Genomic DNA, 14,972 nt, shown 5'->3' with positions numbered 1-14,972 from the left:
GAAAAAAAAAGGAAAAAAAAAAAAAGAGCACTTAATATAAACAATATGTTGTTTTTGTTGTACAAACATCAATGCTTTAATTCAATTCCTAATATTAATTTCAGAATTAAAAGAATAATCTGAAATATCCACATAATATCAGAATACCAATAAGGAAAGAGAAAGGGTAGCGGGAAGCTTGGAATCTTATCACATCCTTGTTTTCTGTAGCATTCTCCTCTACAATTTCATGACATACCAGTTCGACCTACCTGATATTTCCAGTTTGCCTTTTCACTGTTTGGCTAGGATTCCTTCAACTTAAGAAAATAAAAACCACTTGCTCCCCTAAATGGTAAAAAGATATGTACAAACTCGGCATCCAAGTGATTGTTTACAGGTGCAGAATCATGCTACTACTTACTTTGTAAGTTAAGGAGGAAGGTTTAAAAATGTTCTCCATTTACCATTTCCTTGTTATGATTGTTTTTTACAGATTACTAATGGAACATTAGATGTAAAAAAGTTGATGAAAACTTGGATTCTGCATAAAGGATTTCCTTTAGTCACTGTTGTCCGAAAAGGAAAGATTATTTCTGTCCAACAAGAGAAATTTTCATATTGTGTGGAACCAGAAAATTGGACATCGGATGCAAGGTTACTTTCTTAATACTTTTTATTCATTAAAATCTACCTGCAGATATTTTTCTTGTATCTTCTACATCTTTCTCACTTGTATTCAGCTGTTGTAGTATTTTCTTTGAAGGCAGGTAGTAATAGAGAATTTGCTACAGAGATCCACACGTTAATATCTGCCTGAAGATCCATGTCTGTTTCCACCGAAGCAGCTGGTAAAAATCTGTGGTGTCCTTTGTAAGCTGAGTTTCTTTTTTGCATCCTTTCCTGAAGCTTTTAAGCTTGAGATGATGAGTCACAGTAAATAGTAGAATGAATTATTCAAGTTCTTTCATACCAAAAGGCAGATCTCACAGGTGAAGTTTTCTTTTAATTTCAGAAAGTTTTGTATTGTTAATGAGAAGTTGTGGAATGACAGATTGCAGAAGTTTGCAGATCAGAAAGTTTTGTATTGTTAATGAGAAGTTGAATGACAGATTGCAGAAGTTTGCAGGGGCCATAGATGCGTGTGTCCTAGTTTTAGAGCCTCTGCTCCTTCCTGCCAAAATTCAGTGTATAACTTGGGCTTTGTTAAAGGAAAATAGAGAAGCTAGACTCAAAAAGCTTTCTTGCTTAAAAATTTTAAAATGACATTAATGCATGACAAAGAATGGCTGAATATGAGAGGCAATAGCCATTGTACCAAAATCTGAAAGGAAGTACATACACAATTGCTGAAGAAGCAAAGATGTGGCAGTTGCTAATTGTAAAAATTAATTTGCTGCAAATATGTGTTGTATTTTGAACCTTACTGTATTTTGTAATAAACCAAAATAGGAAAGTTTGGGTCCTTTTGAGATTTTGGTGGGTTTATTCAGTTGTGTGAAGTCTTAATAGGAACTGAGACCTTTGCATTATTTTGCAGAATCAGGCCTGTGAAAGGAATTTGCCTCTTGAAATGCTGGAATTTACAGGGCTTTGTTTTATTTTTGTTATGTGGAGGAAGGAAAGTGAAGTGTGGATGAAAAGTAAGAGAAGAAGGCGAGGACTGTTAGGCTTAATTATTCTTCTGTTTCTAGTTGATGTCAATTCTGGGAGCGCATGAAAAGCTTTTGAAGACGAGTGCTCTGTGTGCGTCATACACAGAAGAGGTCCCTGTCAAAATTGGAACACATGTGCAACTTGTTTTATCTCACTTCAAGTTATATTTTCGCTAAATAGTCAAGTCCCTATCATCATTAGCCACCTTAGCGCTTATTATTCCAGCTTGCAGTTCACTTGAGACAGCCTTTGTGCTATACAATCAATTATGATTTCTATTACTAAGATTTGGAATTTGAGTCTTGTATTGAATAAACGTAAATTATTTTTAAAATAAATAATAAAACTTGTAAAATCTGAGGAAGACAGAATATTGGACTGAAGCAAAATAAATAATGGCTGGACTTCTGATACAACCAGAGATTTCCTATCCATATGACTTTGGACAAGCTATTTAGCATGCTGGAACAAGCTATTTAGCATGGTGTTGCTCAAGGTTCTGTATTGGGACCAGTACTGTTTAATATCTTTATCATAGACAGTGGAATCAAGTGCACCCTCGGCAAATTTGGAGATGACACCAAGCTGAATGATGTGGTTGACATGCCTGAGGGATGGGATGCTGTTCAGAAGGACCTGGACAAGCTTGAGAAGTGGGCCCATGTGAACCTCATGAGTTTCAACAAGGCCAAGTGCAAGGTCCTGCACCTGGGTCGGGGTAATCCCCAGTATCAATGCAGGCTGGAGGATGAAGGCATTTAGAGTAGCCCTGTGGAGAAGGACTTTCTGGAACTGGTAGATGAAAAGCTGGACATGAGCCAGCAATGTGTGTTCACAGCCCAGAGGGCCAACTGTATCCTGGACTGCATCAGAAGAAGAAGCATGGTCAGCAGGTTGAGGGGGGTGATTCTGCCCCAGTAGGACAGCAGTAGGACAAGTAATGGTTTTATGTAAAAGAGAGAAGATTCAGACTAGATACAAGGAAGAAAATTTTTTATTATTAGGGTGGTGGAATGCTGGATCAGGTTGCCCAGCAAGCTTGTGGATGTCCCATGCCTGGAAACATTCAAGGTCAGGCTGTGTAGGGCTCTGAGCAACATGATCTGGTTGAAGATGTCCCTGCTCATTGCAGGGGGGTTGGACTAGATGATCTTTAAAGGCCCCTTCCAACCTAACCATTCTGTGATTCTACAAAATTTTCACACTCCTCAACATGGTGGCAATAAAAAAATAATTGCTGTACATGTGTTCTTTTATCATATTCTGATTATACAACTGAGATTTATACTTTATTATTTTTCACAGCATGTAGTGTTTCTAATACTACTAGTATATTGAAATGCTTAAATTAAAAAAACAAAACTAAACAAACAATTTCAAGACAAAGAATACATGTATTACATGTTAGTAAACATAAATTACATGTCAGTAAACATTTGCTTTCCTTTCCAGTTATCTGTGGTATATTCCTCTCACCTACATAACTAGTAGCTGCAACTTTACCCATTGTACTAACGCGTATTTACTGGACCAAAAGTCAGGTATGTGACTCAAAATTTCAGTAGGAAGTTACTTAAGTGTTACAGATTGTTTCTGATGTTTCTGAGCCCACTCTTGCATAGGATGTGAAGTTGAAGGCACACGTAGTACAAAATAATTTCAGGGATCTGGAGCCAAGCACTACTGGTGGTGTCATCATTAGAAAGCTGGTTCCCTATAGCATTATATTGTACAGTAAATGGTAGAAACTGTGGCAGAAGCAGAGGTTTGGAATTTGTAAAAGCCTGTACTCTTTTCATCCCAGTGCACGCACAAAATCTCTCAAACTGCATGTCCTTTAGAGAGTGAGTAGTTAGAGAACTGCTCTGCCAGTGTGCTGAAATGTGAGGAAGTAACTTTCCACTGAAATATTATTTATTTTCTTTAATGGTAGAAGAAAATGTTGCGTCTGGTACAGATTTAATTTTTTGAGAATACTGTTGTAGAACTTGAAACCTTTAGATCTTTTTACATGAACTTTCTGCTTTTGCTGCAGTGGCTAGTTTGAATCCTAAATTGCTAGTCTGTGGGATTTTTTTATTCAGCCCTGGGTTTTTTCCTTACCAATTGAAGAATTACTACACATTTTTATGTAATATTGTGCTAAAATAACTTTGCCTATATCTCTTCATTGACGTTAGTAGGTTTTTGCATTTTATTGAAGCTGGTGTGACTCATTCCCTTATGTCTGCTGATGTATTTTCTTCTCCTCAGTTAGAGTTACTATTTAGTGCATTTGACTAGTGATTATTTTTAATTCATAAATCTATCTCATACCTCTACTTTTAAAAATAAAACTATACAAATTTAAAATCAAATTCTTAGAGCTGATCTGTGACATTTTTACTGATTTTTATGAACTGCCAGCCCTCTAAAATTACTTTAGAGGTAGTATAGTTAAAATAAAAATTATTATTTATGTCATTCTGAAATTGATTTTACAAAGCCTTCGAGTTATTCCTGGCCTTTTTCATTTGAGATGGAGTTTTAGAAAAAAATGTTGTGAATTATCAGAATGGAAGAACAGAGCTGTCTAACTTAATATGTTCTTGATCGTACTAGAACTAATAGGTAAGTAGCCTAGTTTCATGATTTTTGTGTCACCTTAAATGACCCTGTTGGTGGTCTCATATTCATCCGTACTCACTGTAGAAATTTGGATGTGGAGGATATGAGAGTAGGAGAGATGTACAAAAAAGTTTAGGGTAGAATATTTACTAAATTTCAAGGGCATTGTAGGTGCTATGCAAAACGACATTTTTGGCGGTAGTTATAGAATCAACTGAAAGAATAACTTTTTTCCCCAAAGCCCCTTTTCTTGTATCTAGTTGACTTTGAAACCAGAGCGTGGCCTTTCATCTACTTAATGCCGTCTCTATTTCTCTTATTTCTTTATATGATGTATCTAACTATTCCTTAGATATATATATATATGAGCATATGAAGTGAGCAGAGAGGAGACGGTTTGTTTGAAGGGAGAACTGGACAGAAGGAGAAGATTAATGCACTAAGTAATTAACTGCGTAGATACAACTTGAGACAGATTGTGATACTGTTCATCCAATCAGATGGAGGAAGAGGTACAACCTGTACTTTTGGAGCCTTCTTGTGGAACCTTTGTACTGGCTACTCCTTCATCATAGTAGGGGGAACTACTGTGTGTAAAAAGATTTATTGATTCTCTGGAACCAGTCTACTTGATACATTTGGATTTGGATTTGAATGAACAGTTGCTAAATGTTTGTTTCTGCTGCTCACTGATTTTCTGTCCATTAGCTGTCATTGAACTTCCAGAAGAGGTGGAATGGATAAAATTTAATGTGGACATGAATGGCTATTACATAGTACACTATGCCGAAGACTGGAAAACACTGATTGATCTGTTGAAAAAAAACCACACTGCTTTGAGTGCCAAAGACAGAGCTAATTTGATCAACAATATCTTCAGCCTTGTAGGGTAAGACTTTTACACTGGAAAACATAAGTGTTTAAAGTTTTATATAAGTCAAAAAAGATCAGACTTAGATTCTAGAGAAGACTGCTTCAGAGAAGTTTTAATTCATTAGCCTATTGAAACTTCACCATTCACTAATACTTTTTTAAAGTTATTTCACTGGTGCTTCTGTACCACTGTTAGATATTATCTCCCTATTCTATATAGCAGTATCCATTTATTCTCATTAAAAAGAGTCACATGATAGCTTCTGGGAGACACTGTGTTCTTTGGTGTCTGATAATGCCTAGCAGACTGTTTTTCTGTACTCTGTCAATGATTGCTACACTTCAGAGAAGTAAGCTATTTGCCTCTCAAATTTTTACTGACTCCCTCTCTTGTCTTTCACCACTGCCATCAGAGCAGGTGAGGCTGAGCATTCTGGATAGCCTCTTTGACAGCTGCTTCCTGTGCCTGAGTACCTTCATTTATGATAAATATTTTCAGATATTATTGTCGCACTTCCTTACCTATTTTAATTTTTGTTAATTTAAGGCATGTTAGTGGCCACTGTTGCTTTGTTGCTGTCTTAGGAACGTTAGTAACAATATAAAAATTTCTACATTTAAAGTGCTTCTTATGCTACTCCCTCTGTTCACGTATCCCTATGTTAATGTAATGAAGAGTATCAGTTCATCGCTTCTGATCTTAAGTGTTTTTGTTCTGGAAGCCATTTTAATCTTTATGTTCATTAACCTGTAGTCTAGGAAAAGAGTCTCTGGAAAAGGCCTTCCAGCTGATTGATTACCTTAAGAAAGAGAGCAGCACTGCACCACTCACTCAAGCTTTGTTTCAGCTGAGTCTTATATACAGCCTTTTAGAGAAAAAGGGTGAACAACAACTGGCAGCACGAGTCATGGTATGTCTTTGTTTTCTGTAAATTGTAACTTGACATAATTAGCTGTAATGTTCTATATAGGCACATTATTTTATTGAGTGTTGGCTGTTAAACATATTCAGTAATCTCACTAAGTTGGATGGGAATTCTAGATAAGTTAAGTAGTAATGATCTCTTACTGAAATGCTAATTTTTTTTTTTTTACTTTCTCCATGGCCTCCCACCCTCCTTGCTATGTTTTGTAGGGAGTATAATGCAGTGAGAGCACAGTGGTGTCTGAGGATTTGCTATAGTGACTATAAAGGTCAATGTAGTACAGATATGGAATTAAAATGTCCATGACATTTTTCAAGTACAGAAAAGTTATTTCCAAAGTTATTAGAGTGGATGGAGATGATAGATCTAATTGCTTTGTATAGAGGCAGTGTAGAAAAAACAATACTATTTTATGTAAAAATAGGAACAAATGAATAGTTATCATTGTCTCATTCCAGCTGTACGATAGTTTAGCATGATACAGTGCTGCAGACTTAGAAATGAAATCAACATTGTAGCCTCAGTTATTGCTAAGGAAATTTCTTTAATTTCTCTGTTTACCTTCTTCTTATGAAGCCTCCTCCCTATATTCAATCTACAGGATTAAAAATATTCCTTGCTGCTTTACATTGTAGAATGTCAGCAAAGGGATTTTATGTAGAAGGAAAATTATTAAATGATTAGGTAAAATAGCAGATATTTTTCTTTATACTGGGTAAGGGTAATTAGTGAGTGCTTAAGAAAACTTACAAGAAACAAGAAAACCATTACTATAATAGTTTTCCTTATTTAGTATTTATTCAAAGGTTTTACATGTCTACTGTGATAAACAGCCTAAGCTATGGTTTGCAGTGCAGTGTCTATGCGGTTATATTTAAGGTCAAGTGTTTCAGCTGAAATGTGGTAGCTGGTCAGGCACCTAGCTGTCCTTTTATTTTAGCAAGCTACAAAACTACAAATGTGAAGGATGTTCAGCCTATAGATAAAGGTTGGGGGTTTTTTGCTAAACTAAGGTGTATTAACTGTCACTTGATGGAGTTAAAAGCTGTACAAGTCTGAACTGTAGCTTGAAAAGTAGTTTTCAGTTTTCATGTGCAATTTAAGAGGTAGACCTGTCCCATCTTTCAGATCTATGCGTTATCTGATATTTATTCACACAGATAAGATATGGTGTATATAAATTGAAATAGCTAGATGAAAAACTACTATGTTTAGCTTCCATGTTCTAAAACTTAACATTCTTGCCTTTTTTAAAACCAATTTTGTATATAGAAAGTCCTGTTGGGAAGAATTATCTATTGTTAATATTTTTTCCTCCTTTAGCATAGAATAGAGCACCTGCTTGGAGATAAAATCGATCAACAGTGTTGGACAGATGATGGGACCCTGTCTCAACGAGAGCTCCGGTCAACACTGCTAACTTTTGCTTGCAGCCATGATTTGAGAAAGTGTAGAACAAATGCCACTGAGATATTTGAGAAATGGATGAAGTCAAATGGAACAATGAGGTATCACAAAAACTGGGCTTCCACTTCTTTTATCCATCTGTTTTCCTGTTTCCTTGCCACCGTAGTTTTGGGGAAAAACAACAAACAAAACAACCAAACAAAAAAACCCACCAACAACTGAATATTGATAAAGCACTTCATTCTGTCTTGTACTGTTCCTCTTGTAGAAGTAATTACTGTTTTAAGATGTGGGGGAAAAACTGTTCTAGAATTTAAGACTTCCTCTGCAGTTTCATTAAGCCTGGCTGCAAAACCAGCCACAAATTGCTCCTATCTGCATTTCCTAAGCTTCATGCTCAAGGAGGATTACTTAGCATCACCATCAAAGCATACTTTTTATGTTGCAGAATTCATTCTGCTCTGGATTTATGTGCATTTTGAGACACAGAAAATTACTCAGATTTTTGTACAATTTACAGTGCTTTCAGGCGACTAATATGATTTGCTTTTTCCCCAGTGACTTAAAATATTAGACTGGCATGAATTCAGTCCCACAAATTCACAATTGCTACAGAATTAAATTGCTCAAAAGAGGCATCTCTTTCAAGCTAATCCTTTCATTTTGTGACTTTTCTTCTTTTCTCAGATGAGTATTTTTATGTCCCCCTTTTTTGTTTGTTTTGTTGTTTTTTTTTGTTGTTGTCTGTTTTGTTTTTCCCTAGTCTTCCTAGTGATGTTATGAAAGCCATATTTACAGCTGGAGCCAAATCTAGTGATGGCTGGGAATTCCTCCTAAAGATGTATTCCTCTTCAGTTTCTGAAACAGAGAAAAGCAAAATGATTGAAGCCTTGGCCAGCACAGAAGATGTCAGAAAGCTGATGTGGTATGAAGGAGCCAAAAAGTTGTATGCTGTGTAAATGAAAAGCATTAAGATCTTCTCTGAAAAAATGTGTTATTTTTTTGTATTGTTGAAAAAAAAAATCTGATTGCTAAAGAAAATCTATCTACGTGTTTTGTACAGGCTTCCATAAACATGAAGAACCTGGTAATTTTCACTTAAAAATAGTTTACATAGCAGAGTAGCTGAAAAGGACAAATTCTGAATATGCACAGAGAGAAAAAAAATTGAATTTAAAGGCTTTACTCTACTGGTATTACAAAATTGCAGATTTTGTGGTAAAGCAAACAAAATTGCAGATTGTTTTATGGAGTCTTGAGATTGATGTGTTGTTATAACCAAGATAATAACTGTTTGGGGTTTGTTTTGTTTTGTTTCTTTCTTTCTTCGGGTGATATTTTGGCCTTATATTATGCTCCAACAGCTCTCTACAGACCAAATCACAGTAATGCATGGAGGATACCAAGTTTGTTCTGCTAGGTGATTCTTGTTACAGCTTTCCTCCCTCAACTTTTCAATGTATCATGTTTTCTTTTACAAGTTATTAGAATTTACTTAATCTTTTCCAACAACAATGAGAATTCAAGTACTTGGTTTAGAGCTAAGGTCACTCTGGTACTTGGAAACTAAGGCCAAATAAGTACAGTGGTTGTAAAATAGAGCATTGGTGTGTTCCAGATACCAGAAGTTGCATGTTGTTTGATCTATTATATAATTTTTTCCATCTAATTCAGGAGCATCAGGAGAATTATGTGAAGATATGAATAGATGTTTTTTCCTATCCCTTTTCATATGCTTTGTCTTTTAGGTTAATGCAGAACAGCCTTGAAGGAGAAGTCATCAGGGCACAGGAGTTTTCACATATCATAGCAACTGTTAGCCAGAGTTTGCCTGGATACTTGCTGGCCTGGGACTTTGTCAAAGAGAACTGGGAAAAGCTTACACGAAAGTAAGGCTTTTGATGTAACTGAAATTTCGGACTCACAGTGGAAAAAGCAACCGTTTGTTTCTTCCAATGGCAAGTTATTAAATAGTCAGACTCGTATAAGATTATTTGTATTAAAATTGTAAATCCCGTTTTAAAATCTGATTTTACAAAAATAACTTGGAACATAAACTTTGAAGTCTCACCAATAGTTGGTGAGACTTTGGAGACTCCTAGAGCCTCATAGTCATCCTAAAAATTCTTGATTTGAATTTCTGTTAAAAGGATACGTCTCGAAGATGATTGCTGCAGATGCAGGATGGATCAAATGCATTCAAAATCAGACCCAGGGAATTTATATTTTTCTGTCTTTTTACAGCAGTTCCATAACCAAATAACCAAAAAGGCCCACTTGCTTTAGAAATACATGTTCTCCTTAACTGGCCTTGAAAGGTACCCAGCAGGAGAGCTGGCCTGCAAGTCTTCAAAAACCTAACAGTACATGGAAAACTATATTTCTAAATCATAGCTTTGATTTGGAACAGTTTCACATTGCTAAAAAAGCTTCTTCCAGATGAAAGTTTGCACTCTAGCAAGCTCTTAATAACCAATATTACAAAATGGCTTTTCTTGAAATCTGGTTGCAAATTCAGTTAATGTAGAGTTTTGGAATACATATCACAAATAAAGGTCCTGGTATTCAGTGTGTGGTGTCCTCAGTTCTTTACTATTTGAGCTGTGATAGAAGTTTGAAAATTTTATGTCTTTTGCTCTGAAGTTAAATCTTTTAGAAAGATTAAGGAACTAGAAGCTTGGACTTACAAGACTTTGTGTCTTTTTAAAAATGAGATATGTAAACTTGAATTTAAATGCTTTTAATAATTTCCAACTACTAAAACAAAAAAAATTTAGAAATAAGAATGTGTACATATACTGAACCTGCATCTTAAAGTGGCTGCTAGTTAAAAACAACTTCTTTGTATTTCAGGTTTCACCTAGGCTCATATACTATCCAGAATATAATTAGTTGGTCAACTTCTCAGTTTGCAACAAAGGCTCATCTACTTGAGGTTGGTGGCTTAATCTACCAGAAAGGGGTATTTCATAGTGCCAATGCTGTTTTCATTTAGTTGAGGGATGAGAAAAACACATGTTATTTCTGTCTTTGAGGCCCTTCTGCAAGGATATACAGCACTTGCTTTCCCTATTTCACACATGGGAAGTATATACATAAACAAGTTGTAGATTACATACTGAGTCTGTGGATGACTTGCATATGTAGTTGAACCCAGTTATCTGTTATACTGTTTTGTTTTCCTGTTCACTGGAACACACTGTTTCCCAAAATAGTGATTTGTTCTAGATGGCATTTTGGTCTAGATTTTGTAAACAAGCTGTGCTTTCTGCATCTCTGGAATGTGATGGAGCACCATAAAAATTGCTTTATGCTATTTTGCTGTCAGCAATGACAAGGAGTTATTGTGGAGGTTGAGTATCAGTTAAAATCTGATTAATAGCTATTAGAAATTTCTGTTGTCTTCCCTAACAAGACCTAGAAGAGAATGTGTCAAGATGGCTTTTGGTAGAGATGGTTGTTTATGGTTTGATCTATAGTATTTTAAGTGTTAGCACTGACAGTTATAATGATAAGTTGATTATGGTGGTCATTCCAGAGCACTGAAGAGACTTGCTTGCAACAATCAGATCTTTGTCACAGAATGAAACTCCTTTTCAAAAACTTTGAGTGCTCTGTGATTGCTCTGTGATGACTATGATGAATGAATGTCTGTTTACTGGCAAAATAATTTATTAAAATCAAATGAGTTATTGCTGCAATTCCCATGAAAAATGCTTTCCTTGCATTTTAGGAACTTCTTTGAGAGGTTTACTTACTACATAGATACAAATTTTTGACAGGAATGTATTTCCTGCAACATAGCCTTTGCTTCTGAACCTATTTGTGTGGCTAGTATTGTTTTTAGTTAAAATTTTGTTTTTCTTTCTTTCGCTGTGCAGGTGAAGTCATTTTTTGAGTCAAAATCAGAGAAGATTTCTCAACTGCGTTGTGTAAAAGAGGCAATTGACACAATTAAGCTCAATATCCAGTGGATGGAGAAGAACTTAGCAAAGCTACGAAAACTGCTGTAGTGTGTGTAGTGCTGTGGTGTGTCAGCCATTTAGGAGCTCTGTAGGCAGTTGCCGTGTTTCTTTTGCAAAAGCCAAGTGAAACCAGGCATCATGGCAACATTGTTTGCACTATTAAGGAGTCTAGATAGCTCAGGGCATGTCTTAGATAAATTTTTGTTTTCCTTGGAGCATTTCTGAGCAAGATGTAAGTATTTATTCTGAAACTGTTTTCACCTGTAGACCAAACATCTGCACAAATGATTAAATGTAATTTTATATTTGAAACCTGTGCCCTTTCATTTGGTGTTGTGTTGTAGTTTATTAGCAGTGGGTCAATATTGACAGTTACGGTCAGAAAGAAAGGAAGAGTGACTATGGACTGTTAACTTCTTTGCAGGCAGTTAAGCAGTAGATTTTTTTAATGCAAAACTGTAAGTGGTTTCCAGATTTTCAGATATAGAAGATGTTGTGAAACATCTACCCCTCTACTCCACTCTTCCCCCTCTACTCCGCTCTCGTAAGGCCCCACCTGGAATACTCTGTCCAGTTCTGGAGCCCCCAACACAAGAGAGACCTGGGGCAGCTAGAACAAGTCCAGAGGAGGCCACGAGGATGATCTGAGGGCTGGAGCACCTCTCCTGTGAGGACAGGCTGAGAGAGTTGGGGCTGTTCAGCCTGGAGAAGAGAAGGCTCTGGGGAGATCTTATAGCGGCCTTCCAGTCCCTGAAGGGGCTACAAGAAAACTGGGGAGGGACTTTTCATAAGGGCAGTTAGTGACAAAACGAGGGGTAATGGGTTTAAGCTGAAAGAGGGGAGGTTTAGATTAGATATTAGGAAGAAATTCTTTCCTGTGAGGGTGGTCAGACACTGGAACAGGTTGCCCAAGGAAGTTGTGGATGCCCCCACCCTGGAAGTGTTCAAGGCCAGGTTGGATGAGGCTTTGAGCAACCTGGTCTAGTGGAAGGTGTCCCTGCTAATGGCAGAGGGATTGGAACTAGATGATCTTTAAGGTCCCTTCCAACCCAAACCATTCTATGATTCTAAAATCATACTTCAGATACCTACCTAAGTAGTGGATTTTATGAAGTACACCAGTTAGAGGAGAAATAAATAAGGTTCCCATTTTATTTCACTTTGGATTATTTTTTTCACAGTATTCTTTAGGAATTACACATGCACAAAAAAGAATAATATCTCATGCTAATAGTATAGACTTTGCTGTATAAAGTGGCTGGTTGGTAGTACAGAAGGGAAAAAAACAGATAGCAAAACCAAGTATTTTAAAGATGGGATTTCCAGAAATACAGATGTGACCCTGTGTCCTACAGGCTAGGACAGGGTTAATTTTCATGGTCATAGCTAGGATAGCACTGTGTTTTGGTTTCAGTAGGGGATTTGTTATGAGAAGAATGTTGATAACATACTAATGTTCTTAGTTGTTGCTGGAAGTCCAAGGACTTTGTGTTTTGCTAGTCTGCAAGTGCAAAGGACTGGGGGGAAAACTGTAGTAATCAGCAAAACCCAAAAGTGGCATTTGGATATGCCAGTGAGATATTCCATATCATATAAGGTCATGTCCATTATATTAATGAGGGTTGTTCAGAAAGGTGGGGGATTCTCTCATCACTGAGGCTCGCTCTTCCAGGATAGCAGTTTTGGGTTCAGGGTTCATTTTCACTCTCTGGGATTGCTGTCAGTATGTGCATCACTTATTTATAAGTGTGTATGTGTATATGTATATACACACACACACACATATATATATATATAAAGTTATTATTATTATCATCATTCTTATTATCATTGTTATTTTAATTTTATTTTATTCCAATTATTAAAGTGTTCTTCTGTCAACCTATGAGTCTCCTTACCTTTATGCCTCCAGTTCTCTCCCCTGTTCCCTGGGTGGAGGGGAAGTGCAGGGACATGAGCGAGCGGCTGTGTGGTGTTTGGCTGCCAGTCAAGTTAAGCTAATACACCCTGGAACTTTTACTCTGAATTTATTAGACCTTTTTAAGAATCTCATCATTAGTCATTTGACTTTATCTGACTTTCTGGATTGATCTCTGAGCAACTGCACAAAATTGCATTTTTATAGGTTGGTTCATTTTTTAGACTGACTGTGATTTGTGCCTTTTCAGCTACTGATTTTGAATTTCATCTCTTGTAGAGAGAATTTTGAATTTCATCTCTTGTAGAGAGTCTGCAATTAATGGATATGTCAGCCATTTCATTTGTGTAACACTATTTTTGCCTTGCCTGATAATTCTGTATCACAGTATAATTTGTGAACATTGGTCTCTCTGTAGTGCTAGCTTTAGGAAAGCTTCTCATTTAGCTTTTAATGATTTGTTCTTCTACTCTTGTGAAAAACCTTGTGAGACAGATCTTGAGTCTTTTAAAGAAAAGGATCTAAAACCCTAACATATGACATTAGAAAGACAAAATACCTACTGTACAATGTACACCTATTTCAAAAGCAGTTAAAAAGGCCATTTTTGAGGTATAGCCTATATATGCAAGAGTAAACTTACCTTTTTATCTGGAAATCTGTTCTATTCATTTCACTACCAATGCACCTTTTGTTGATTCATGCAAACAGATTCAGACCTGTTGTTCTCTTATCATTATCCAATTATATGATCAGTTCTAAAATACAGTGAAAGCACTAACAATTAAAAGTTGTACTATTTTAATTAAACTAAGTTAATTTCAGCTACCATAAATTCTGAAGGAAGGTAAGTTTGACTTAGAGTTAAATTAATGGATTTAAAAATTTGTCACAGAGTAATTAAAATTGAACAATTTAATTTATAAAACAGCAGCATTGGCTGTTTACTTGGCTAGCAAAAATTGTAAACTATTGCAGTTTAGCAGCCAACACAGCTGCTCCCTCACTCTCCCCTCCACCCAGGGAATAGGAGAGAATTGGAGTTGTAAGGGTAAGGAGACTCATAGGTTGAGATAAGAACAATTTAATCATTGAAATAAAATAAACTTAAAATAATAATGGTAATAGTAAGAATAAAATATACAAATGAGTGATATATAGTACAATTACTCACCACTGCCAACCAGGCCTGGCCCGTTCTTGGATAATGATCCTGGAGGAGTGGCAATCCCCAAAACTGCAGCCATGGTCCTGGAAGAGTGAGAGCTGAAGCGAGAGCCCCAGAACCCAAGACTTATTCTGAACATGACGTTATCGAGAATCATAGAATAATACAGTGGTATAGGCTGGAAGGGACCTTAAAGATTGTCTAGTTCCAACCCCCCTGCCATCAGCAGGGACACCTTCCACCAGACCAGGTTGCTCAAAGCCTCATCCAGTCTTGGCCTTGAACACTTCCAGGGAGTGGGCATCCACAGCTTCTCTGGGCAACCTGTTCCATATGATATGGAATTATCTCATTGGCATATCCAAATGCCAGTTTGGCGTACTAATTTTCATATTCCTTGTCCCCTGCCCCTTCAGACCTTGCACCTGCAGACTAGCAAAACATGAAGTCCTTCAACTGCCAGCAACAATTGA

General features: G+C 36.5%; 1 protein-coding gene across 1 annotated transcript in view; it reads left to right on the top strand.

Moving 5' to 3' along the window:
* LNPEP (leucyl and cystinyl aminopeptidase) overlaps positions 1 to 11,744 on the top strand; it is a 36,994-nt gene extending 25,250 nt beyond the window's left edge. The window contains exons 9-17 of the mRNA XM_010166627.2: positions 476 to 636; positions 3,088 to 3,176; positions 4,951 to 5,131; positions 5,870 to 6,026; positions 7,365 to 7,549; positions 8,212 to 8,373; positions 9,197 to 9,337; positions 10,302 to 10,383; positions 11,330 to 11,744. Coding sequence (XP_010164929.1) covers positions 476 to 636; positions 3,088 to 3,176; positions 4,951 to 5,131; positions 5,870 to 6,026; positions 7,365 to 7,549; positions 8,212 to 8,373; positions 9,197 to 9,337; positions 10,302 to 10,383; positions 11,330 to 11,461 — 1,290 coding nt within the window. The 3' untranslated portion in view covers positions 11,462 to 11,744. The remainder of the gene's footprint in view (positions 1 to 475; positions 637 to 3,087; positions 3,177 to 4,950; positions 5,132 to 5,869; positions 6,027 to 7,364; positions 7,550 to 8,211; positions 8,374 to 9,196; positions 9,338 to 10,301; positions 10,384 to 11,329) is intronic.
* The last annotated feature ends 3,228 nt before the right edge of the window (positions 11,745 to 14,972 follow it).

This window comes from Antrostomus carolinensis, unplaced genomic scaffold, assembly GCF_000700745.2.
Source record: "Antrostomus carolinensis isolate BGI_N321 unplaced genomic scaffold, ASM70074v2 scaffold34, whole genome shotgun sequence".
NCBI lineage: Eukaryota > Metazoa > Chordata > Aves > Caprimulgiformes > Caprimulgidae > Antrostomus > Antrostomus carolinensis.
The sequence above is the reverse complement of the archived record's forward strand: the minus strand, read 5'-3'. Positions and strand labels throughout refer to the sequence as shown.